We start from the raw sequence: 23,399 nt of genomic DNA, 5'->3' as shown, positions 1-23,399 counted from the left end.
CCCCCGGGAAAGGCGCCCCGCGTAGGGCTCTCGCGCCGCCCGGGGTGGGAGCTGGCACGCTGCTGAGGGTGGGCCAGAGGGAGGGAGCGCGGGCGGGCGGGCGGCGGCCCCTCCCCTCCCGCCGCCGCGGAGCGCGCAGGGAGCAGCCGGGGGCTCGGTGGTGGCGGCGTCTGGCCCCAGCTCCTCCTCCTCCTCCTCCATCTCCTCCTCGCTCACTCCATCTGCAGTGGTTATGGCCAGTCGTTGGAGCACAAAAGAGTCTCCGCGGTGGAGGTCTGCGTTGGTCTTGCTTTTCCTCGCCGGAGTGTACGGTAAGTGTCCGCGTCCCTGCGCCCCGGTGACCGAACAAAGCTGGGGCGACCCTGGGCCCCGAGGCCTCCAGGACAGGGGTTCCCCGCGAGAACCGGGGAGAGACCCCCGCCGCCGGCGGGACAAAGACCCGGCGAGGGGTGGATGCCGCGAGAGGTGTCCACACACGAAGATGCTTTCGTCCACTCACCACCTCCAGACCCTCGGGGTTGTCTGAGAGGGGTTTGGGCGTCCCGGCCGGAGGGAGTCCCGGTGGAGCGAGCGGGTGGCGGGCGGACTTACCGACCTGGGCTGGAGGGCCCCTTGCACAATCCACACACACAAAGATGTATGACTGTGTGAGAAGGAAGAGGAGGTCGCCCTCGCCGCTGTCGGGACGGTCCTGCCACCCCCGACCCTTCCGGGGTCAGGAAGTTCTCTCCCCAGTGAAATTCCCACCGTTCCAATCCCCCATCTTCCCCATCCCTGAAAAAGCAGCCCGCTGCTCTCTTCCCACTCCTGCACCTCGGAGGCCGAGGCTCTGTCGATCCCGGGCGTGCTGGATCCTGTACCTTCCCCAGAAGCAGCACGCGGGAGAAGGCCAGAAAATAGTTTCCAGCCCCACCTCAGTCTCTCCCTTAGGGCGTAGATGTCTGCCCTGACTCCTAGTTCATTTGTCATTTCATCCATCACTGGCCGCTAGTGTTGTCACTGTTGCTTCATTCCAGTCTGTGGATTGCGTTGCATATACTCCTTTGAGGTTAAGAGACGGCTGAAGCCTGTGTGTGAGGACTGAGCTTCATATTACTACATCAGGGTCTGAACTAGAGCTAAATGGAGTTAATTAGAGCCTTCATTGCTTGAGACTTGAGTTCCACTTCTGACTTACCCGTTCTTAGTTTATCAGTGAAACGCATTGAAAAGGTGTTTCAATGAACACAGTTAAGCTTTACTTTTTAGAATCGTGTTTTGATATCTTCGGAAGGAAATAATTAGAAGTTTACCGTTCTTTGGAGATTTCACTTAGAAAACGTCTAAGTCATTTGCCACAAACACTCATTCCACTAATGGTGTGGTGATGGAGTTAAGTCAACACGTCATTCACCAGCAAGTATTATCTCTTTTGAAAGCATTTATCTGTGGAGTTGAATGATGATAACTTTAAAAACCTGAGAAATTACAGTAAATGAATTTAATGAGCATATTATTTACTGACAACCAAAAAATAGTTTTTCAGTATGATTCAAAATGTATTACTTGCTGCCTGACCTGATGAACATATTATTTTTGTTTGTTTGGGCCGGAGAAAGGTTTGGTCCACATTCGATGTGATCATTGCCAATGGTATGCTTGTGTGTGATCAGGAAACCTTGTTCATGACTTTTGAGTGTTAGTTGCATCAAGTCCCTGTGATCCCTACTTGCCTGATGACTTGTGGGCTTGGGTCTACACCAGAGATCAATAAGCTATTATGTTGTTTATTCTAGCCTGAAGGTGGGTATAGTTCTGCTCTAGGTTTGGTGTAGCGGCCCAGAAGAGAGAAGAAAGCAAGAAGGCATCTTTAATCTAGGGTGATTAGAAGTGTCCTGCTTTGTCCTCTGCTCTAGTCAAAATTGAATCTTAGTGATGTCTGATCAGAATGGATAAATAAATGAGCTCTTTAAGCTCTTTCATTAAAACCCGTGTCATTATGGTTTGAACTAAAAGTCTTTTTGCCTCCAGGGATAAGAGGCTGTGAACCCCGTAATTTGTCTTTGTACATTTTTTTGTACTTGCACAAAACGACTTTCTGGTAGGTGCTTATCAAAGATTTATCTTTTTGGAATTTCTGTTCAGTGAGGAATTGTTAGTAGGCAGAGAATGAAACTTCTTTTCCAACAATGGGGGACCATGTTATAAAACTAGCAAGTAATTGTGCCAGGGTTGATGTCTCAAGCCCCAGCAAGTTTCAAAGTATAAGAAAAAAGGAGGTAGTGAGCCAGGCAGAACATTAAACTATGTGAGCAGAGATTAAAGGTACCCTTCACCCTGCAACTGGAGAAATTCTCTTTATAGCTGCACTTTTGTCCTCTTCTGTCTCTGCAGCCAAATGTGGGTTTATATGAGAGAGAAAAGAAAAAGCTATAACAATAATATGGGGGATGTGCTTCTATAACAGCAGTGGGGTTTGTTTTACTTGAATATGCCCTAGTTGTGAGGAGTAATGGATGCATCCTGAGAAATATCCACCACCTTGGACCTTTAGGACAGATATTAACTAATTTATGAAACTGTCCCTTATGCACCAAAAAGTGTTTTGGTTTTTTTAAGTGGCTTCCCAAAAATAATTAGAAATCATTGTTAAAACAACTGAGTACTCAGGGGCACCTGGGTGGGTCAGTCATTAAGCTTCAGACTCTTGATTTCAGCTCAGGTTATGATCTCAGGGTCAGGGGATCAAGCCCCACATTGGGCTCTGTGCTTAGGGCAGTCTGCTTGTCCCTCTTCCTCTGCTCCCCGCCCCCCACATTTGGGCATGTGTGTGCATGCGCGCGCGCTCTCTCTCAAATAAATAAAATTAAGAAACAATAACTGAGTGTTCATAGTAACACTTAACATAGAGACAGTGAAAAAACGCAGGTTGGCCAATATTTAGGCAGTTCCGATACTAACTCTTCACAGAATGACTCTTAATCCATTAATTGCAATATTAAATGACTCCAAGTGTGTCTTGAATCTTTGAAACATTTCAAAGATTCTGTTTATTTTAGTGTTTATTCTCTTCACATGGCGATTTTAGAGGTCTTTGTACATGACTGTTAAATGTGACCATTTTAGTGGAATAGTGTGACTGTTACACTTCCACATTACTTTTCTGAATGTCAGAGCTTTATTTGAAACACTAAATTGTGATATGAAATATCATTAATATTTTCCAGAAGGGGTTGTTCGAGGACCAATAATTATTTTTCAAGAGCTGCTGTATTTTAGCTGCTGTAACTTAACTATTGAATGTGCCTAAGAGTTAGTAGAAAGTAAAAGTTGACCTCTGCCTTTGGAAGTTTGAAGAGAGAAAAACATTAGTGGGAGCAACTGTGAGCTTTGCTGGGCATTGTTGTAGGCCTACTGTAAGAGAAGGTGCTTCTTCAGTTCTCACATAGGGATGTCTGGCTTTTGCAAGGGCATGGAGATTTCCAAAACTGTCCTAGTCAACGAAGGTGTTGGTTGGCTCATCTCCCAACCCATAATTTGGTAATCGTAACAGTTGCATTGCTTTATCCTTTTCCACTTCTGTTTGTCTCCCAGATCGTTGCTTTCTAACTTTTTTTTTTTTTTACTGAAACCCACCCTTAAAATACATTTTATGTTACTCCCAGTATACAGAACAAAACAAAGATTATGAAATAATACTCTTACTACCTGTGATGCACTCCAACATTTTATATTCTATTTATCCCTCCTTCTCTCACCCTTCCTTTCTTCATTTGCTGGTTGGACTCATTAATTTTGGACCCACTAATAGATTGCAATTCTTAGTTTGAAAAACACAGCCCCAGATGAGACCTTAAAATGTAATTTGAAATGTTTGTGGTATTTGTATATCATTTTACAATAGCCTTGGAGAATTGCAGATGGTTCGTTTCTGGCCACTTGCTGCCAGAGCATTTGATAGCAGTAAGAACTCTTCCTGGCATAACTGACTGGCCTGTGATAAAATTCTTCTTTAAGCTGGTATTCAGCTAATTATAGTCAAAAGTCTGTGCTATACACAGTACTGTTCCAGAGGTTGTGGTAACATAAAATACTCCTTTTATTCTTGCATTTTATATCTAATGGGTAAGTCTTTTCCCATGAATTTTTATGGAACATTCAGCAGCATTTTATAAATTTCCAGTTTAAGGAGAGACTAGAAGTTCCAATTTTAGAAAGGTTGTAGAAGTAACTGGAACATGAGAAAAAAATCTAAACCAGATTCCAATTACTTCTAAAAAAGTCAAGCTTGATTACATAAAATATGTTGAATAAAACTGAATTAATTGCTTAACATAAACCCTTCCTTGGGTTTAGAATCTAAATTATATCCATATCCTGGGGACAATATGAAGGTACATAGCAAATTCTATAAAATTCTAAGCAGTTATCAGGCAGAAAGTATTAAATGACCACTTTCAGAGGGCTAGCTATGTTCTAGGAAGAATATGGAGGAGATTTGAATGATGTATGGTAAATGATTTAGAAGGTTCCTAGAAAGTAAAATCTCTGACAAAAACATAAAAGTGATGTCAGGCTGAAAAGTGAGCAGCAGCAGTTAAAGAGAATGGAAAGAAAAGACTGACTTTTGTGGTTAGACAATTTAAAGCTTATCAAGAAATTAAGTGAACAGTGAAACCTTTTTGTGTTTCTGATCTGAGGTGTTTTTGTAGTTGAGGTTTTTTCTTGGTTTTTTTTCCCCTTACCTTTTATAAATGTTGTTACAGTTTAAAGAATGAAAGGTAAAAGGGGGGTAAATAAATATAGATGAGATTTATATAGATGTAAGCAAACAGAAAATGTTTTTATTTTAGAATGAGTTTTAGTCTTGTTCTTGCTGCAAGTCTTTATAGGGAAATGAAGGTTGTTCTAAATTTGGGAATTGAAGTTCAGTTAATGGCCTCTAATTTCTAAGGTTACCTTTCCTTCCAGTTTCTTCTCTTTTTCTCCTCCCCCACCCCCGCCGTTTTTTGGGGAGGAGTGAGTGATAGATGTACACTACTTATTCTCATTTTCTAAAGCATATTATTAGATCCTATAAATACAAGTTACCAATCTATCCGTTCAGATGCACATCATCAGTCTTTTTAACTATATGCAACAGTAGGTGTATATATAGACCTATCTCTATATATTTTAGTTTCAATACTGAATTACCCTAAGGAATTCTCACTGTCTAAGCTATAGAAGGAAGGGAAAGAAACTAACATTTATTAAATTAAGTTTGTACCATTTATTAAATAAAGTTCAGATACTGTGCTTGGTCTTTATTCATTGCCAGTTAATCTTTAGTAGTCTCATTTGGCAATCCTATAAGGTATTTGTCCCTTTTCTATAGAAGAAAAAAATTGAAGCTCAGAAGGGTTGTGACTTATCTAAGATCAAACCACTAGGAAATAGTAGAGCCAGGATTGCAACATAATCCTGTCTCTTCGCTCATTCATTCAGTTAGCAAATGTTCATTGAGCACTTGCTTTTATCTGGCACTGTGTGAGTTTCTGCCCTCATAAGGTTGACAGTCTAGTGAGTAAGTTATAATATGAAACTGATAAGGGGCAGAGATCATGAATAACAGACGCAGGGTAATGAGAAGACTTCTTTGTAGAGTCATTTGTAAGACCTAAAGGATGGCTAACCATATTATGATTGGGAAAAGAGAGCCTTGCCCTTGGGCACCACATGTGAAAGACCCAGAATCAAGCAAGTGTTGGTGTGGAAGACTGGTGTGTCACAGGTAAATTAATAAAACCAGTGTAGCTGGAGCACAACGGTCATGCGGGAGAGTGGTGAGGTGAGCTTAGAACCTTAGGCAGGAACTCAGGGCTTTGGAAACCATGGTAAAGAGTTTGAATTTATTTGAGTGTAATTATAAAAGAAGTCTAAATGCACATAATGTGATTTATGGTTTGAAAACAGTAACTTTTGTCTACTGTGTGGAGAATTGTTGTGAAGTAGACAAGAGTAGACATGGGATGATCAGGTTTTGGCTGTGATCCAGGTGAGAGACACGGGACCTTGGACCAAGGTAGTAATAGTGCAGATAGAAGAGTATGGATTGCCTTTTTGATCGGAAAGAAAGGGATGCTTCCTCTCTTGTCACAACAGGGAAGGAAGAAAATATTGGTGCCAGTGTACTTGGGTCTGTTAAAAATTTCAGGGTGGGAAGATGGAGATTACCTGAAGTAATATGACATGGGATCAGGTGAGAGTGACGAGGAGGGAGGAGAGGTTTAGGGTGATTTGCTTCTATAATTCAGTAGGGGAGTTTAGACCCTAGGAATTTAAGTTTCTGTTATTTAAGCTAGAAAAGGGAAGGCTGAGAACACTCAATGCAAGAAGGGATACTGTGGTGAACAGCTGTACAACACAGGACAAGGGAGAATGAGGATTTCAGTTATAAGGGGAGAGGCTTAACAAGTGTCCTGTGGAGAACAAGTGTCCAGTTCTAAGGTCTGTCATTTTTGTCAATGAAATAAGTATAGAACATAACTTTCTACAGTGTTTTAAGAGTATTTCAGGCAAGAAGCAAAGGGTAGAAGAGAAGATTTAAGGACCTTTTTGCCGAAGTTAGATGCTTTATATTAAGTGGGCAATTAAAGTGCTTTATATCTTAGAAGAGGCAAGGATATATTGGTAGATTAGAAAGTTTCAGAAAATTTTGGAAAAAGTAAGTGACCTTTTTACCTTTATTCCCCTGGATTGCATAGTTTATTTACAGAAGATACAACTTTAGAAGATCCTGAAACCTCAAAATAAATGAAGCTGACAGAATAGTTTTCTAGTTGACTCTTAAATATTTGATAACTCACTGCCCTACTAGGATCAGTTTAGTGAAGAAGCGAAATTGTTTTACACTCACATGCATACCACTGAATGAGAGTAACTTGATATCTACCTTTAATTCACTTCTTTTCCATTTTTAGAGAAATGGGGAAGGGTACTGATCTTTTAATATTGAATTGACTAAATGGAGCACGGTACCATGTTTAGTAGTTGGGATTTACTTCTTAAACATGAGTGAGAAAGTGAGCCTTTTCTTATCTGACTTAATTTCATTGATTATTAAAGCGTTATTTAGGTTTCAGGTTAGTAAGTTGAAGAGATGAATCTTTGTATCCGGTATATTCTGAAATAGAATTCAGTTTCTTGAATTAATGCCTGTTCTAGTGACACTAGAACCTTTTACCAAGACTTAGAATACAGAACACCTTTACAAAGACGTGCCTTGCTTAAATCCTCAGAGTTTCAGGGAGGTAAGTAGAGCAGAAGCTGAATCTGAAAGCAGTGATTTTGCCCAAGGCTCACATCCCTCTACTGCTGTTCTCTTTGTATAGAGACCCGTCGTTGTTTTTGTCTACATTATTGTAACAGCTCCCAACTAATTTTCACTCTAGTCTTGTCCAGATTCAGTTATATACATAGCAGCAGCCAGAGTGGCTTTTCTAAAGTACAAATATAATTATGTAATTTCCTTGCTTAAAACCCAACACTAGTTCCCTGTTCCTAAAATATAGGCATAACTCACCAGGCCCCTTATGATCTGGCTGGTTTTTCCTTTCTTGTCTCTTGTTATTTCCCTTCACCACCCCCCTACCCTCCACCATCTCTGCTATGCTAAACGCATTTCTCTTGTCTCCTGGCCTTTGCACGCTCTGCCTGGCTTTACCTTCCTTTTGTATTACTTTCTTCACTAGGCTAACTCCTGCCTGTCCTTTGGCCTTCCTTTGGATGTTATCTCCTTTGGGCAGTCTTCCTTAAAAGGTGCCCTTCTCAGGAGCATCTCAGACTTCTTATATACAATATTGATATTGGCCTGTTTTACTTCTATTTCCCCATGTAGCAGCACTGTCTAAGATACATAATGTGAGCCTCAAATGTAAGTCATGTACATAGTTTTAAATTTTCTAGTAGCCATATTAAAAAAAGAGAGAGGCAGGTGTCATTAATGTAAATAATTATTTAACTCAATATTGTATATCTAAAATACTACCATTTTGACATGTAATCAATAGAAAATAATTACTGAGATACTCTGCAATGTTTTTCATATTAAGTCTCCAAAATCCAGTGTAAATTTTATACCTATAGCCCATCTTAATTAGACTAACCACATTTCAAATGTTTAATAGCCACTGTGGAAAACAGTATCTATTAAAGTTGAATGTGAACATACCCTGTGATCTGGCAGTTCTACTCCAAGGTGTAAACTCAACGGAAGTGGGGACATAATGTGTGCCAAAAGATATGTACAAGATTATTCGTAGCATCCTTATTCTTTATAGTCCCAGGTGAAAAACAGCCTCTCTGTCCATCCCCAGTAGAATGAATGGATGAATTGATTATGGTGTATTAGCATAAGGGAGAACCACAGCAGCATTCTTCAAACTTTTAGGTCTCAGGACGCCACAATTAAATTTAAAATGACAGTAAGAAAGCCATTATGTGTGACCATAAATCGCATACATTAAATAAAAATATGTAAAATCACAACCGTATTTTCCCAAAGAGTGAGAAGAGTGGCACTGCTATACATTTTTGCAAATTAATGTCTGGCTTAATAGAAGACAACTGATTTCTCATGTCTGTATTTGCAGTCAGTCTGTTGTGACATGTTTTGGTTGAAATATAGGAAGAAATCTTGCCTCACACAGATGTGTTATTGCAAAGGGAGAAGTATTTTTTTTTTAAGATTTTATTTATTTATTTGAGAGAGAGAGAATGAGAGACAGAGAGCATGAGAGGGAGGAAGGTCAGAGGGAGAAGCAGACCCCCCCGCTGAGCAGGGAGCCCGATGCGGGACTCGATCCCGGGACTCCAGGATCATGACCTGAGCCGAAGGCAGTCGCTTAACCAACTGAGCCACCCAGGCGCCCGCAAAGGGAGAAGTATTTTAATAGCCTTTTCAGATAAATGTGAATATTCTTTGATGCTTCACCAGAACTTGACACGTAGTCGTTTTTTTAAGTTTAGTTGCAACATGGAATCTGAAACCATATCCCAATGAACTTTATTCTGTTAAACTCTGAAAGGGTCTCGGTGATTCCCAGGAATCCACTGACCACATTTTGAGAATAACTTGCATATAAAGTAATGAAAAAGAACCAATTACTGGTACCTGTAGCATAGGAGGATTTCACATGTTGAACAAAAGAAGTCAGACACAAAATTACAAGATACTATATGGTTACACTCTAAGAAGTTAGAAGGCAAGGTGAGTTGTTCCCTACTGGCGGGAAGCAGGAGCGGTTGTGATTGAGAGGATTGTTTACCACGGTAGTTTTTGGGCTGCTGCTCCTATGCTGTTTCTTGACCTAAGTGGTAGTTTACACAGATAACGGAGTTTTCTGGTGATTGCTCATTGAACTGTAAACTTTCAATTAGTGGAATTATGTATATATCTCAAAAGTTAAGTAATAAAAATTTTTAAAAATAGAACAGTGTTTGGTAATAGTATCTATAGAAGGTTTTCTGATAACTTATATTCTCTCTAGTGTTTGGCTTTTTGTTTTGTTCTTTGATTTTTTTTTTCCTTTGGGTTTGATAATTAAAAACAGTTTTAAAACTTTGTACTTCGGAAAATTCCAAACATACTCAAAAGTAGAAAAACTAATGTAACTAACCTGATATGCCCAATATCCAGATTCAACAAATTATCATTAAATGGCCAGCCTTATTTTATCTAGACTTGTACTCTCTCCCTAAACACAAATGATTTTGAAGCAAATCCCAGACATCTAATTTATTCATATTTTACTATGTATCTTTAAGATGTGGGGACTTAAAAAAAACAAACTCAATACCATTATCACACTTAAAACATTAACAATCCCAAGTTACCATCCAATATCCAGCTGTGTGCATATGGCCCTAGTTGTCATATAAACGTGAATTTTTAGACACTTGTTTGGATCAGGATCCAGATAAGGTCTGTACTCTGCAATTGTTGATATCTATTAAGTCTTTAATTTAATGGTTCCTGACCCCATCTTTCTTTTTATTTTTTTTAAGTGTGATATTTGCTATAGGTTTCTGTTATTTTTAATCAAATTAGAGATTTTCAATTCCTATATTAATAAGTTTTTGAAAATAGGTATTTAATTTTGTCACATAAGTTTTTTCATTTCCAAGATGATCATAAGGCGTTTATGAGGGCCAGAGGTATGCAAGTGAAACATACCTAGCATAATGCCACATAATACCTGAATTCCTTTCTCCATGAATGGAGTAAGTTATATTCATGCGATTCCTAATGTTGAACTATCTTTACATTTATGTAATAGGCCATAACAAGTTGGTAATGATGTATTTTCTTTTAATCTGCTGGAATACGTTTAGTAATTTTTTTTTAGACTTTGTGTTCATAGTTATGAGATCAATACATAGTCCGTCCTAAATTTCTTCCTCCCTCCACTCCTTTTCTTTCTCCTGTAAACTAGCCTCGCCTCTCTTCCTGCCTGATTATCAGATCTAATCCCTAATTTGTTAATATTTTTAGATGTATTTGTAAACTTTTTTGTTTTTGTTGATTTCATTGGTTAGTGTAAAAGATTTTATTATGTTCTGATTATTTCACTTTTTAAGATTAGGAAAGGAGAGACGAACCATGAGAGACTATGGACTCTGAGAAACCAACTGAGGGTTCTAGAGGGGAGGGGGTGGGGGATGGGTTAGCCTGGTGATGGGTATTAAAGAGGGCACGTACTGCATGGAGCACTGGGTGTTATACGCAAACAATGAATCATGGAACACTACATCAAAAACTAATGATGTATGGTGATTAACATAACATAATAAAAAAAAGATTAGGAAAGGAGAGTGTTTATTAACTGTATAATAGGAAGGCAACAGTTAATAGCTTTGTCCTGCTGACAGGAGAAATGTTTCATTCCTAATGTGGTTAAACTTTGTTTCACTTAGCAAGATAATAGAGATGAGCCTATAAGAAGTAGATCCCTTTTTATGAATGGGCCTTAAATAAGCCAATTAGATACCATAGTAGAGATGGATTCACATCTGAAGGATGGAGGGCAAAGCAAGAGTTTTTTAATTGGTGAAATTCAATTTATCAGTTTTTTATTTATGAATTGTGTTTTTGACGTCATTTCCAGAACTCTTCATCTAACCCCAGATCATGAAGATTTTCTCTTATTTTTTTCCTAAAAGTTTTATTTTTATGTTATACATTTAGATGTAAGATCCATTTTGAGTTTGTTTTTTATAAGATATAAATTTTAAGAAGAGGCTCCATTTTTGCATATGAAAACCAGTTCCAACACCATTTTAAAAGACTGTCCTTTTTCCATTGAACTACCTTTGCACCTTTGTCAAAGATTAAATGGTCATATTTGCGTGGGTCTATTTTTTTGTTTTAAATACCAATTTTATATAATGAAGTTCAGCCTTTTTAAGTGTATAATTCAGTTGTTTTTTGTATGTTCACAGAGTTATCCCAACTATTATCACTATCTAATTCTAGAATATTTTCACCAGAAGGAAACCCTGTACATATTAACAATCACCACCGCTTCCCCTCACCACACTCCCAGCCCCCCATCCTTGGCAACCACTGATAAGCTTTATGTCACTAAAGATTTGCCTATTCTGGACATTTCATATATGTGGAATCATACAATTTGTGATCTTACATGCCTGGCTTCTTTCATCTAGTTGGTTTTCATGATTCATCCATGTTCTACCATGAATCAATACTTCATTCCTTTTTATAGTCAAATAGTATTTCATTGTACGGATAAACCACATTTTGTTTATCTACTCATCAGCTGACAAACATTTGGGTTGTTTCCACTTTTTATGAATAATGCAGCTATGACTATTTGTGTACATGTTTTTGCATGGACATTTTTCAGTTCTCTTGAGTATATGCATAGAGTGGAATTGCTGGGTCTTTTGGTAATTCTACATTTACCTTTCTGAGGAAATGCTATACTATTTTCCAAATGGCTGTACAATTTTACAGTCCTACCAACAATATGTAAGAGTTCCAGTTTCTCTGCATCTTCACCAATGCTTGTTATTGGCCATCTTTTTATTAGAGGCATCCCTGTAGGTATGAAGTGGTATCTTACTGTGGTTTCTTTGCATTTTTCTAATGAGTAGTGATGTTGAGATTTTTTTTCTCATTATTGACCATTTGTGAGTGTCTGTTCAAATCCTTTGCCATGTCTTAATTGGTTGAATTATCTTTTTGTTGTTGAGTTGTAAGAGTTCTTTATATTTGTGGATATTAACCCCTTATCAGACATATGGGAGGATGATACATGAGAACGCACTATTCTGTTCTCTTTTGTGCATGTTTGAAATTTTACAGAATAAAGTAAAAAAAAAGGAGGTGTTAAAATACTTCCCCAAATTAATTACATTAAAATTTGCATAGCCATTCTTAACAATTATTTTGATTTCTTAAGTTTTCTTCTCCCTTTCCCTTATCATTTTCTTTGTCCCATGTTATTTTTCTTGAAGTCTTCAATTAGTTTGATTTTTTTAATTTTGCTAAAATGCATTCTTGAATTGTATTCTCTCTCTCCCTAAGAAATATGAACTGGTTGTAAATATATATTTAGGTATACACAGCTGAAAATGTTTCTTTATTTTGTCTTCACACTTAAATAATGGTTTGGCGGGGGTGAGGGGAGGGCATTCCAGGTTTCAGTATTTTCTGTGCAGAATTCTATCCAGAATTACTTTATTATCTTGTAACTTTAAGTTGCCATTTTGATTCTCATTCCTTTGTTCCTTTGGAAGCTTGTAATAATTTCCTTTTGGAGTTTACAGTTGTCACCAATGTGTTTATATATGTATTTTCAGCCATTATTACTGTTTGGTATTTGGTAGTGATTTTATCTGAACATATCTAGATGTGTGTTGGGAAGGTAGTTCTATGCGTATGTTGTATATGTTATGTATATGTATACATATGTATGTACGTGTATTTTAACTCCATTATCCTGTAAGTTCTCTACTTTTAGAACTCCTCTTAAGTGAATATTACATATCTTGGCCTTTTTTATTTCTTAGAGTTTTATATCCCTGTGTTTTTATTCTCGAATTTAAAGATTCTTCGGCTTAATCTTCTAATTGTCTACAATGTAATTGTCTATAATTTAAAATGGTTTGTGATTCTTCATATAGTCTTCTAAGTGATAATTGTCTGTTGTACAAAATATAAAATATTTGTCTTTACAGATAATTTTCCTTTTTTGTAATGACCATTTTGGGGTTTTTTTCAGTTAGCTCTGGAACTGACATGTGTCTTTCTCACCTCTCCTGCGAATTCTCTTACTCTCTACCTGCCCTTTCCCCTACTCACACCCCCACCTCTGAGATTATAATAAGAATTGTGGGTCCTTTCCTCAGAAAATAATCCACAAGCACATTCACAGAGAATTTCGTATATGATATTGTTATTCCAGATCTCCTTAAAGCTCATTCATGACCCCTGATAGTGCCATTCTTGAACCAGCTGCATTGGTACTACCTGGGAACTTGTTAGAAATGCAGAATCTCAGGCCCTGCCCCCAGATACTGAATTAGAATCTCCATTTTAACAAGATTTCACAGATGATTTCTTTCATATTCAAGTTTGAGAAGCACTGCTGTAAAAGATAAGAAACCTCTGTGAAGTTGTGGTATATGTGATCTATATTGACTGTTTCCCTTTTTAAAAAAATACTATATCTGACACAGCATCAGGGTCATTAAGAAGTCATATCTTGATCACCCAGATTGTGCATGGGTTATTAAAGTAGAAATATTTTTAAATATTTAAATATATACAATATAGTATCTGAATAGTAAGCTATGCCATATGGAGTAGCAAGAGACAAAGTGAGACTGATTTATAGACTCATTTCTCTATCAGTAGCAAACATGTAGCAATTGCTATGTGCTGGGAAGTGTTCTAATCACTGTGTATCTGTGTATATATATGTGTATTCATGTATGCATATACACACACAGTCACTTTCTTCTCATAACAACCTTATCAGCCTGGATACTATTATACTATCATTTGATAAATAAGGAACCTGAGACACAGAGAAGCTGTGTATTTTAGCCAAGTTCACATATCAGTAAGTGGAAGAGCTAGGATATGAACCCAGATAGTTTGGCTCTATAATCCATGCTCTTAACCATTATGCTCTACTGCTTCTTTGTAGTTTTATTTAACAGACCTCCCAAACTTAATGTTGCTTATATGCAAACTGATTAACTTATGATACATTTGCTCTTTTAAATTCATTGCTGGAACTCATCTGCTTGTGGTGCTGATAGATGAGCCACAGATACCAGATCATTAGTGTTTTCTGAATTAATTTTGGTTTGCTATTAATTGAGATTTCTAAATGGCAAGATGCTGGATTATTAGATTTTATGCCACCTACCCTCAAAGTTTGTTATGAGCCTATTAAATAACTTAAGCAAATACTTTCTACATAAAATGTTCATTTTCTTCCTTCCTCAGTAGATGGACAAAAGAGAGCTTATAGAAATGGTAATTGGATGGCTAATAAAATTAGAAACAAAAATTAATTTTACAAAGAAATCTCAAGTAAATATCACATACTAATTTAGTAAATATGTAAAAATCAACTTTTGTTAAGTGTTCAAAATGTTCAGTAGAGACAGAAAAATCAACATGTAGTTAGGGTGCAATGAAACGAGCATTCGTACCTGACTAGTAGAAATGGTAGTCCTTGGCTGATGGATTTATTGGTATTACTTGACATAGATTTTGGGCATTTTTCCATATCACTTTTCCTCATAAACTGTTTCCATAATGTTGAACATTAGATCATCTGCAGTTTTGTTCACATTTATAAATACTGTAATAGACATGCTTTTATAATATTTATCTTAATTTTTTATTATTTTCCTTGTGGTTAAGTCATAAAAGTAGAATACTGGGTCAAAGGTTGGAGTATTTTCAAATCTGTCAAAAATAAAAATAATACCCAGTTTTATTGAGTACTTACCAATATGCCAGTTATTGCTTTAAATGCTACATATATATTATATGCTATATATATATTATTGAATATATATGTATCTTATTTGTCTGTGTGAATTATGTTTCAAAGTAAGCAAATAACATTTGTTGAGAAACATTGTTGCAGAATTTCAGGTAATGAATGTATAAAGAATATTCAGGCTATAATCATTAGTAAATGAAACTATTAGACAAACGGTTATATGGGAACTTTACAATGGAGGAATCAGGTTGCCCTATCTATACCTATTGATTAATCTCAGTCTCATGAAAACTAGGGCAAGCAGTTAGTGTGTGCGTCCTAATGTGATACGTATAAAGCATATAGCACAAGCTCTGAAGTATTCCAGCCAAAAATGTTGAACCTGTGTCAAATCAGCCTTCTACAGCAGGAGTTGGGAACCATGGCCTTCGAGCTAAAACCAGCCTGCCTGTTTTTTGTTTTGTCTTGTTTTGTATTTTCATAATGTTCAAATACAACCAGTCTGGTGCATTTAGTTATTGTGTATGGCTGCTTTCATGCCACAGTGTCAGAGTTGAGTAGTTGCAACAGAGACTTTGTGACCCACAAAGCCTAAAATATTTACTATCTGGCCCTTTTATAGAAAAAGTTTGCCAATCCTTGAGCTAGATGAGCAAAGTTAAGTGACACCAAAAGGAAGTGACACCACAGAACAGCAGCCTCTTAAAGGACAACTGATCTAGTTTCTGAAACCAGTCTGCTACGGAAAATAAGAGAGTATCACTCTAGATTAAGAGAGACTTAAACACACCAAATGAAACAGTGAGGCTTTAGGTCCCCCTTCAACTGTAAAATGACATTTGTGAAACAATCAGGAAAATCTGATTACAGCCTGGCTAGATGAAATGATACCAAGAATTATTAATTTTGTTAAAGTAATAGCATTGAAGTTGCGTGAGCGAATATCTGTCTATATTTTTAGAGATGCATACTGAAGATGCATATAGAGGTGAAATGATATGTGGCATGTATTTTAACATACTCCACACAAACATACAAAAGAAAATAAGTAGCAAAGGTAGAAAAGTCAAACTCAGGATTCTGATATCAAAGCTGATATACTTAGCATCGTATGCTAGCTATACTAGAATTTAGTATTGCCTCCTCTGTTGCTTTTAACTATTACTGACTTATCTTTTTAGAATTCCCTAATCTCTTAGAGTCCTTGTCAATGTATGCACGTCCTTGGTCTTCTCCTGTTCCACTGTATTTAAACATCATTAACAGAGGAACATCTATCAAGGATGAATCTACATCTTCTGGTCTTAGTGGGAGAAGAGACTGGTCTTCCATACATCATTCTGCTCCTCAGTAGCTATGAGATTTTAGTCCTGTCACTTAAATGCTGAGGCTCAACTTCCTGGGCCACAAAATGGGAATATCAATTGCTCCTGGGATTGTTTTAAAATTAAAACAAATTATTATCCAAAATATGACCCATTTATATTTTGGAAAATATAGTGGGGGAGTTAAATGCATAATCTTTATAATAAGACAGGCCTTGGTTTGGATACAACTTCATAACTGTATCACCTTAAGCGAGTTATTTATTCTTTCTAAAATTTATTATCTTCATGTGTAAACTAGAGGTAATACCTCAAATATTTGTTCTGATGAATAAGTAAGTTAAAATTTGTGAAAGTCCATAGTATGGCCACTAATACATACTAGGTAGATAAATATTTTTTCTCTTTGTTCACTTGGAGAAACATCCCAATATATCAGAGATAGGTATGTGTATGCTGCATAATTTTTTATAGTTACATGAAAAGGATAATCCTCAACTTCATGTATGATACTTCTGTAGGGAAGTGCCACGTTGACAGAATAAACAGCAAGGCACTATATTAAGATTCTGTGAAAGAATAAGTTATGAGATGAGCTTTTGTAGAGTTAAGTAAAGAGCTAGCCATTTGCTCAGAGTAAAAAGAATTCTTTAAACATATGCATTAGACTTTTGAGCTATAAGCTTTTAAGAACCCGGCAGTCACTGATGATCAAAAACATAAAAGCATCAAGCCTTTGGTTTGGTGTCTCCCCCAACCGCCCCCCTCCGCCCACCAACAAGTTACTAAAGCTAATGCAGAGTAGAGTCCCTTTCAATCTGAAGACTGAAGCTGCTCATGAGCTTTGAACAGTCATTTACCAAATATTTTACATATTGAAGGGCAGTGATAAGGAATAACTGTCTAAAGAGTGAAAATGAGAAAAAGAAGGAGAGAAGAAAGAGAGATGGGAAGATTTTCTTTGCTCTTAAGACATTCAAAATTTGATGTGGAAGATGCACAGTTAATAACCCAAAACAAGATGATAAGGACACTGGTGGTAATGTGCTCATAACTCAGTACTGACATGACGTACTGTGGGAACATCAGGAAGGATTTTTAACTCATCCTGCGATTGATAGAGATCTGTTTCCTGAGTTGAAGGAGTTAGGCGAGTAACTGGTGTTGGTGCACTGGCCTGTTTCAGGGAGAGAGAACATCATGTTGAAAAATATCACAGTTTCAGAAACTGTACTTTGGCAGTATGTCAAAACCAGAATGTATATGTATGAGGTAAAAGCAGACAAGGGGTAGTAAAAGTTAAGGGTCAAGAGATAGAGAAGAGCCAGCTTACAGTGGGCCCTAGAGGCTCTTACTACATATAAGGAGGTGAACCAGGTAGTTTTATAAGTTGAAGATTAATATCAGATATTCCTTTAAAAAAGGTCTCTAGTAGCATTGTGAAGAATGGATCAGAGAGCTGTGAGCCCAAAAGTAGGAAGCTGCAAGCTAAGTCATTTATTTATACATTCAGCAAATACAGTTGACCCTTGAATAATAAAGAGGTTAGGGATGCCGCCCCCCCATGCACAGCCAAAAATTCATATATAACCTTTGACTCCCCAAAATATTAACCACTAATAGCCTATTGTTGACTGGAAGCCTTATTGATAACATAATTGATTAACATATTTTGCATGTTATATGTATCATGTCCTATATTCTTACAATCCAGTAAGCTGGAGAAAAGAAAATGTTATTAAGAAGATCATAAGGAAGAGAAAATACAGATAAAGTACTGTACTGTACTTATCACTACCCCCCCCGCCCCAATCCATGTATAGGTGCACCTGGTGCAGTTTAGGAACCTTGAACTGCAACCTGTGTTGTTCAAGAGTCCATCGTATTTATCAAATATCTGCTGTGGATTAAGCACTCTTCTATGTTTCTGTCCTTGTGGAGCTTATTATTGAATGCAGTAAAACAGGAAAGAAATATCAGTAACATGAAGGAAGGAAATAGCAAGATTGGGAAGAATCAAGAAACTTAATATATAGTGCATGAGCAGAAGAAGGGGATGGTAAAGAAGAAAATGGAATGACTTCCAGGTTTTTATGTGGACAACTGGAAGATGCTGGTGTCATTCACCAAGGTAAAGAGTATAGGAAGAGGAGCAGACTGAGGGTCGATAAAAGGAATTTAGTTTCGGACATGAGTCTGAAATACCTAGGTAATATTAAGGTAATACTGAATTCCTATTCAATAGGAAGTTAAAAGACAATTTTTAGCATGGAAATAATAATAGCAGCTCCTTTATAGGGTGATTATGAAGATTAAATGTACTGAAGCATGAAAATGGCTTAGACCATCATCTGACAAATAGTACTTCTCATATTAGTTGTTGCTGCTGTCATTATTTCAGGAGTATGGGCTTTGAGCTAGACAAATCTGCCTACATCCTGGCAATGCCATTTACTAGTTGTGTGGCCTTGTGCAATTCTCTTAGCTCCTTTAATTCTCAGTTTCTCTGCATGTGAAATGGGGATAGTATCTATTTTACGAGGATACTGCAAGGATTAGTAATAGTGTATGAAAAACACCAACCACAGTGACTGGCATAAAGTGAGTGCTCATTGAACGTTGGGGAGGTGATGAGTATCACGTAGAAATTTGAGATTTATCAACATGAAGGACTTAAACCTTTAAACACATATGCTGAAAACAAGGAGTCTCTAGAAAGAGAGAGGATAATATGCCAAAAGACCTGAATGGTTGGCAAGGGAGGTGATTTACTGAGAGTACTGTTTGAGGAAGTTGTGTGGAGGCTTAAAAAGGAATAATGACAGACTCGTGTAGTTTTTGAGGGAATTGAAGGTAGAGATAAGGCATTATTAAAAGATTATGCTCCCAACTTTGAGTATCCAGATGAGTTGAAACCATGAGTTTATAGTGACACAGTTCCTCATAGGTATGTGACTTTCTCCAACTATCAGAAAACTGGATTCAGAGTTCACATTTCTGAGGATAAAGTGTGTGATAGGTGGGTCATTGGTAATCCTTGCTTGAGTTTCAGAAGTGTGCTGGGGTAAAAACTAGATTGAGGAAGGGCTTGAGCAAACGATAGGTAAGGAAGCTCCATTAGTGAGTGTAAGTTCTTCTTTCAAAAGTTTTGGCTGAGAAAGGGAAGACTAAGATAAGAAATGGGGATGTGCACTAACAAGAAAAAGGTTTTCTTTTATGAATGAGGAAGACCTGAATACATATGTCATCAAGAGGAGACAAAGGAACCAGAAGAGAGGAAAGATCTGAAGGGAAGGGAAAGAGGGGGGCTAATGAATGACTCCAGGATCCAGAGTGATTTTAGACACTGTGTCCTCAACTCCTATGATGGAGCCTCTGATAAACTTGAGAATTATCTTCCCGCTCAATGAAGAACCATTCATAATGTCATGTTCTCTGGTCTTCGATATTACCAGAAGTAGAAGTGAAGTACTTACTGTCTCATCTTGCATAAATAATAAAGGTAAGAAAAAGACAAAAATGATGCAAAAAAAAAAAGAAAAAGAAAACATGGAGTTAATATCAAGAAAAACTTAAATTTGTGAAAGATACTATGATTTTAACAATTTAGTAATTTCTTTTAAGCGTTGCCAAAAATACACTTTAAAAGTCTTAAGTGGTTGCTGATTTTTAAATTCTCCTTTTTTATATTTCTACCTCTAAAGGGCTATTTTCCTGCAGTCTGACACATTAAAAATCATTTATCTTTGTTGTTGTTATCATTGCCAACACTGTTTCTATTTGTTTGCTTTGGTCTGTGGGTAAATAACATAGTGTTATCTGTGAGTCAGCAAGAATAGGAAAGCTGCGGCCATACATTACTCTTCTCACTATTGAATCTCATGTATAAGAACGTTTTTGAAAGTGACCTGTTGCTATAGGAGAGGGTAATATATATGCTTTAGTATTTATATTAAATGATAGTTCTTATACCATTTTGTCAATAATATTAAGAAAAAAGGTATCACTTTATCATTTCTTAATTATAACGTTATAAAGAACAACTTGAAACTGAGTAGCTATGTAGTTTTATGTTGTGTTAATTTTTGTTAGAAGGTAGTATTCCAGTACTTAATACTCAATCCACATGAATTAACTTGCAAAAGTAATATATACTGTAATAAGTCAAACAAAGTAATGTATCAGGAACAAAAGCTCATCATCATTTCTGTCCTCCTTTCTGTCTTGGAGATGGGGGTAAGGGGGCAGGGTAACAGTGGTAACAGTTAATTTTGTATCCTTCCATACATTTTTCTACCTGTAACTTGGACTCACAAAATACACCAGAGGTCACAAATTCAAATTCTAACAAAGACCAAGAAAGTAACACAAATGAACTAAGAGGGTGGGGTATCAGTGTCAGAATGACAATAGAAAGTCATGGGGCACTTGGTCACCTAAGAAAAAAATGTGTCTTTCTCCTAAAAGAGATGAGCTCAGGGGGGTTGCATGCATGAATACATGTTTTCAAGGGAAGCCAAGATACTTATTGTTCTTAAGTGAAAACTCAATTTTCATTGTTGTACTTAGGTAGATCTTGATTTGAGTGTATCCTTCCCACTTAACTAGCTAAAGAATCTTGCACATTTTACTTAATCTGAGTCAGTTTCCTCATCCATAATGTGGGGATAACAGTATCTATTCTTAGAAAGAAGATTAAAATAATACCTCACAAAAAAAAATAATAATACCTCACAAGTTTAGTACAGTGCATGAGGCTTTATAAATGTTGACTGTCTATGATCAGTAGTTGTCTGACTTTAGGAGTGTGGAAAGGGAGTTGACTGCAAAGGGGCCCAGAGAGCTTGTTTGGGTGATGGAAATGTGTGTCTTGATTGTAGTGGTGGTTGCAGAACTGTGCATTTGTTAGAACTCATCAAACCGTATACTTGGAATTAATGAACTTTTTGCATGTAAATTAAACCTCAATAAAGCCAATTTTTTAAAAAAAATAACTGCCTTTCCTTTCTCTCTGTACTTCAATTCCATCAACTATTAAAAATAGAGTTGACATCAGAGGTTTCCAGTATGTTTATCTCTTAGTATCCCTTTGCAACCCCAGTCACAGGTTCCTGCACTGCAGATGATTTCGCCTATTGAGAAACAAGAAAGAACTACCTTTATTTGTCTGTTTCACTTTTCTGTTGTACTAAGCTTACCATGTGGATTTATCTGTTTGGGTACTGTGCCTGGTACACTGAGTAAAGCAGGCCACTAGTCACTTTTCAGAAATGTTATAATGTAATCAACAAGCTAATTACCGACTGTTGAGTAATAAGCTATGAAATTTAATAAACCAAGAAAAAATTAGAGGCAAAAACAATATATTGGTGTTTCCTTAAATGAGAATGAAATACATAGTAGCACCCAGTGTATGTGCACATGTGTATAGACTCATCCCAACTCATTCTATGAGGCCAGTATTACCCAAATATGAGAGAAAGAAAACTACTAATTTCCCTTATTTATATAGATGCAGAAGTCCTCTACCAAATACTAGCAAACCAAATCCAGCAATATGTAAGTAGGATTATAAACTATGACCAGATGGAATCCTTCCCAGGAATGTGAGGTTCAACACAGGAAAATCAATCGGTGTAATACACCATATTGATGGAATAAGGGACAAAAACCACAGGGAAATCTCAATAGACAAAGGAAGACATTTGACAATAGCCAATACCATTTCATAATAAAAGCACTCAATAAGCTAGGAATAGAAGGAAACTTCCTCAGCTTAATAAAGGGCATCTATGAAAAATATACAGCTAACATACTTAATGGTGAAAGACTGAGAGCTTTCTCTCTATGACCAAGAGCAAGACAAGGGTGTCCACTCTCACTTCTTTAATCAGCATTGTATTAGAGGTTCTAGGCAGAGCAGTTAGGCAAGGAAAAAAGGCATCTTAATTGGAAGAAGAGAATTAAAACTATCTTAGTTTATAGATTTGACATACTTATACATAAAAAAGTTCTAAGGATTTCACAAAAAGCCTATTAGAGCTAATAAACAAGTTCAGCAAAGTTGCAGGATACAAGGAAAAAAATGCATTACTATATACTAACAATGAACAACTGAAAATCAAGTTAAGAAAATAATTCCAGGGGCGCCTGGGTGGCTCAGTCATTAAGCGTCTGCCTTCGGCTCAGGTCATGGTCCCAGGCTCCTGGGATCGAGCCCTGCATCGGGCTCCCTGCTCCGCGGGAAGCCTGCTTCTCCCTCTCCCACTCCCCCTGCTTGTGTTCCCTCTCTCACTGTGTCTCTCTCTGTCAAATAAATAAAAGCTTTAAAAAATAATAATAATTCCAGGGCGCCTGGGTGGCTCAGTTGGTTAAGCGACTGCCTTCAGCTCAGGTCATGATCCTGGAGTCCCGGGATCGAGTCCCGCATCGGGCTCCCTGCTCAGCGGGGGGTCTGCTTCTCCCTCTGATCCCCTTCCCTCTCGTGCTCTCTGTCTCTCATTCTCTCTCTCTCAAATAAATAAATAAAATCTTTAAAAAAAATAATAATAATAATAATAATTCCATTAACAATAGAATGAGAGGCGCCTGGCTATCTCAGTTGGTAGGGCATGCAACTTTTGATCTCAGGATTTGAGTTCGAGCCCCACGTTAGGTGTAGAGATTACTTAAAAATAAAATCTTTAAAAAATAGCATGAAAAATAATAAAATATTTAATAAATTTAACAGTGCAAATCTTAAACTCTGAAACTACAAAATATTGTGGCTAGAAATTAAAGATTAAAATGGAAAGACATCCCATATTTATGTATTTGACATAATATTTGTTAAGAATTAGCATTAATACTCCCCAAGTTCATCTATAGATTTAACACAATCCCTATCAAAATCTCAATTCTCTTTGAAGGAATTGACGCTGATCCTAAAATTCATATAGAAATTCAAGGAATCCAGAATAACAAAAACAATCTTAATGAAGAACAAATTTGGAGGAATCATGTTTCCTGATTTCAAAACTTACTGCAAAGTTTCCTGATGAAGACAGCATGATACTTGGTATAGGAA

At 37.1% G+C, this 23,399-nt stretch overlaps 1 protein-coding gene across 2 annotated transcripts in view; it reads left to right on the top strand.

Moving 5' to 3' along the window:
* Nucleotides 1–232: 232 nt before the first annotated feature.
* The window catches only part of LRP12 (LDL receptor related protein 12), a 73,689-nt gene continuing 50,522 nt past the window's right edge, over nt 233–23,399 (top strand). For both annotated transcript variants that reach the window (XM_021688337.2, XM_044914278.1), the window contains exon 1: nt 233–311. In XM_021688337.2, the coding sequence (XP_021544012.1) occupies nt 233–311 (79 nt within the window). The remainder of the gene's footprint in view (nt 312–23,399) is intronic.

This window comes from Neomonachus schauinslandi, chromosome 4 (genome assembly GCF_002201575.2).
Source record: "Neomonachus schauinslandi chromosome 4, ASM220157v2, whole genome shotgun sequence".
Lineage (NCBI taxonomy): Eukaryota > Metazoa > Chordata > Mammalia > Carnivora > Phocidae > Neomonachus > Neomonachus schauinslandi.
Note: the sequence above shows the minus strand (reverse complement) of the source record. Positions and strands in the feature narration are given on the sequence as shown.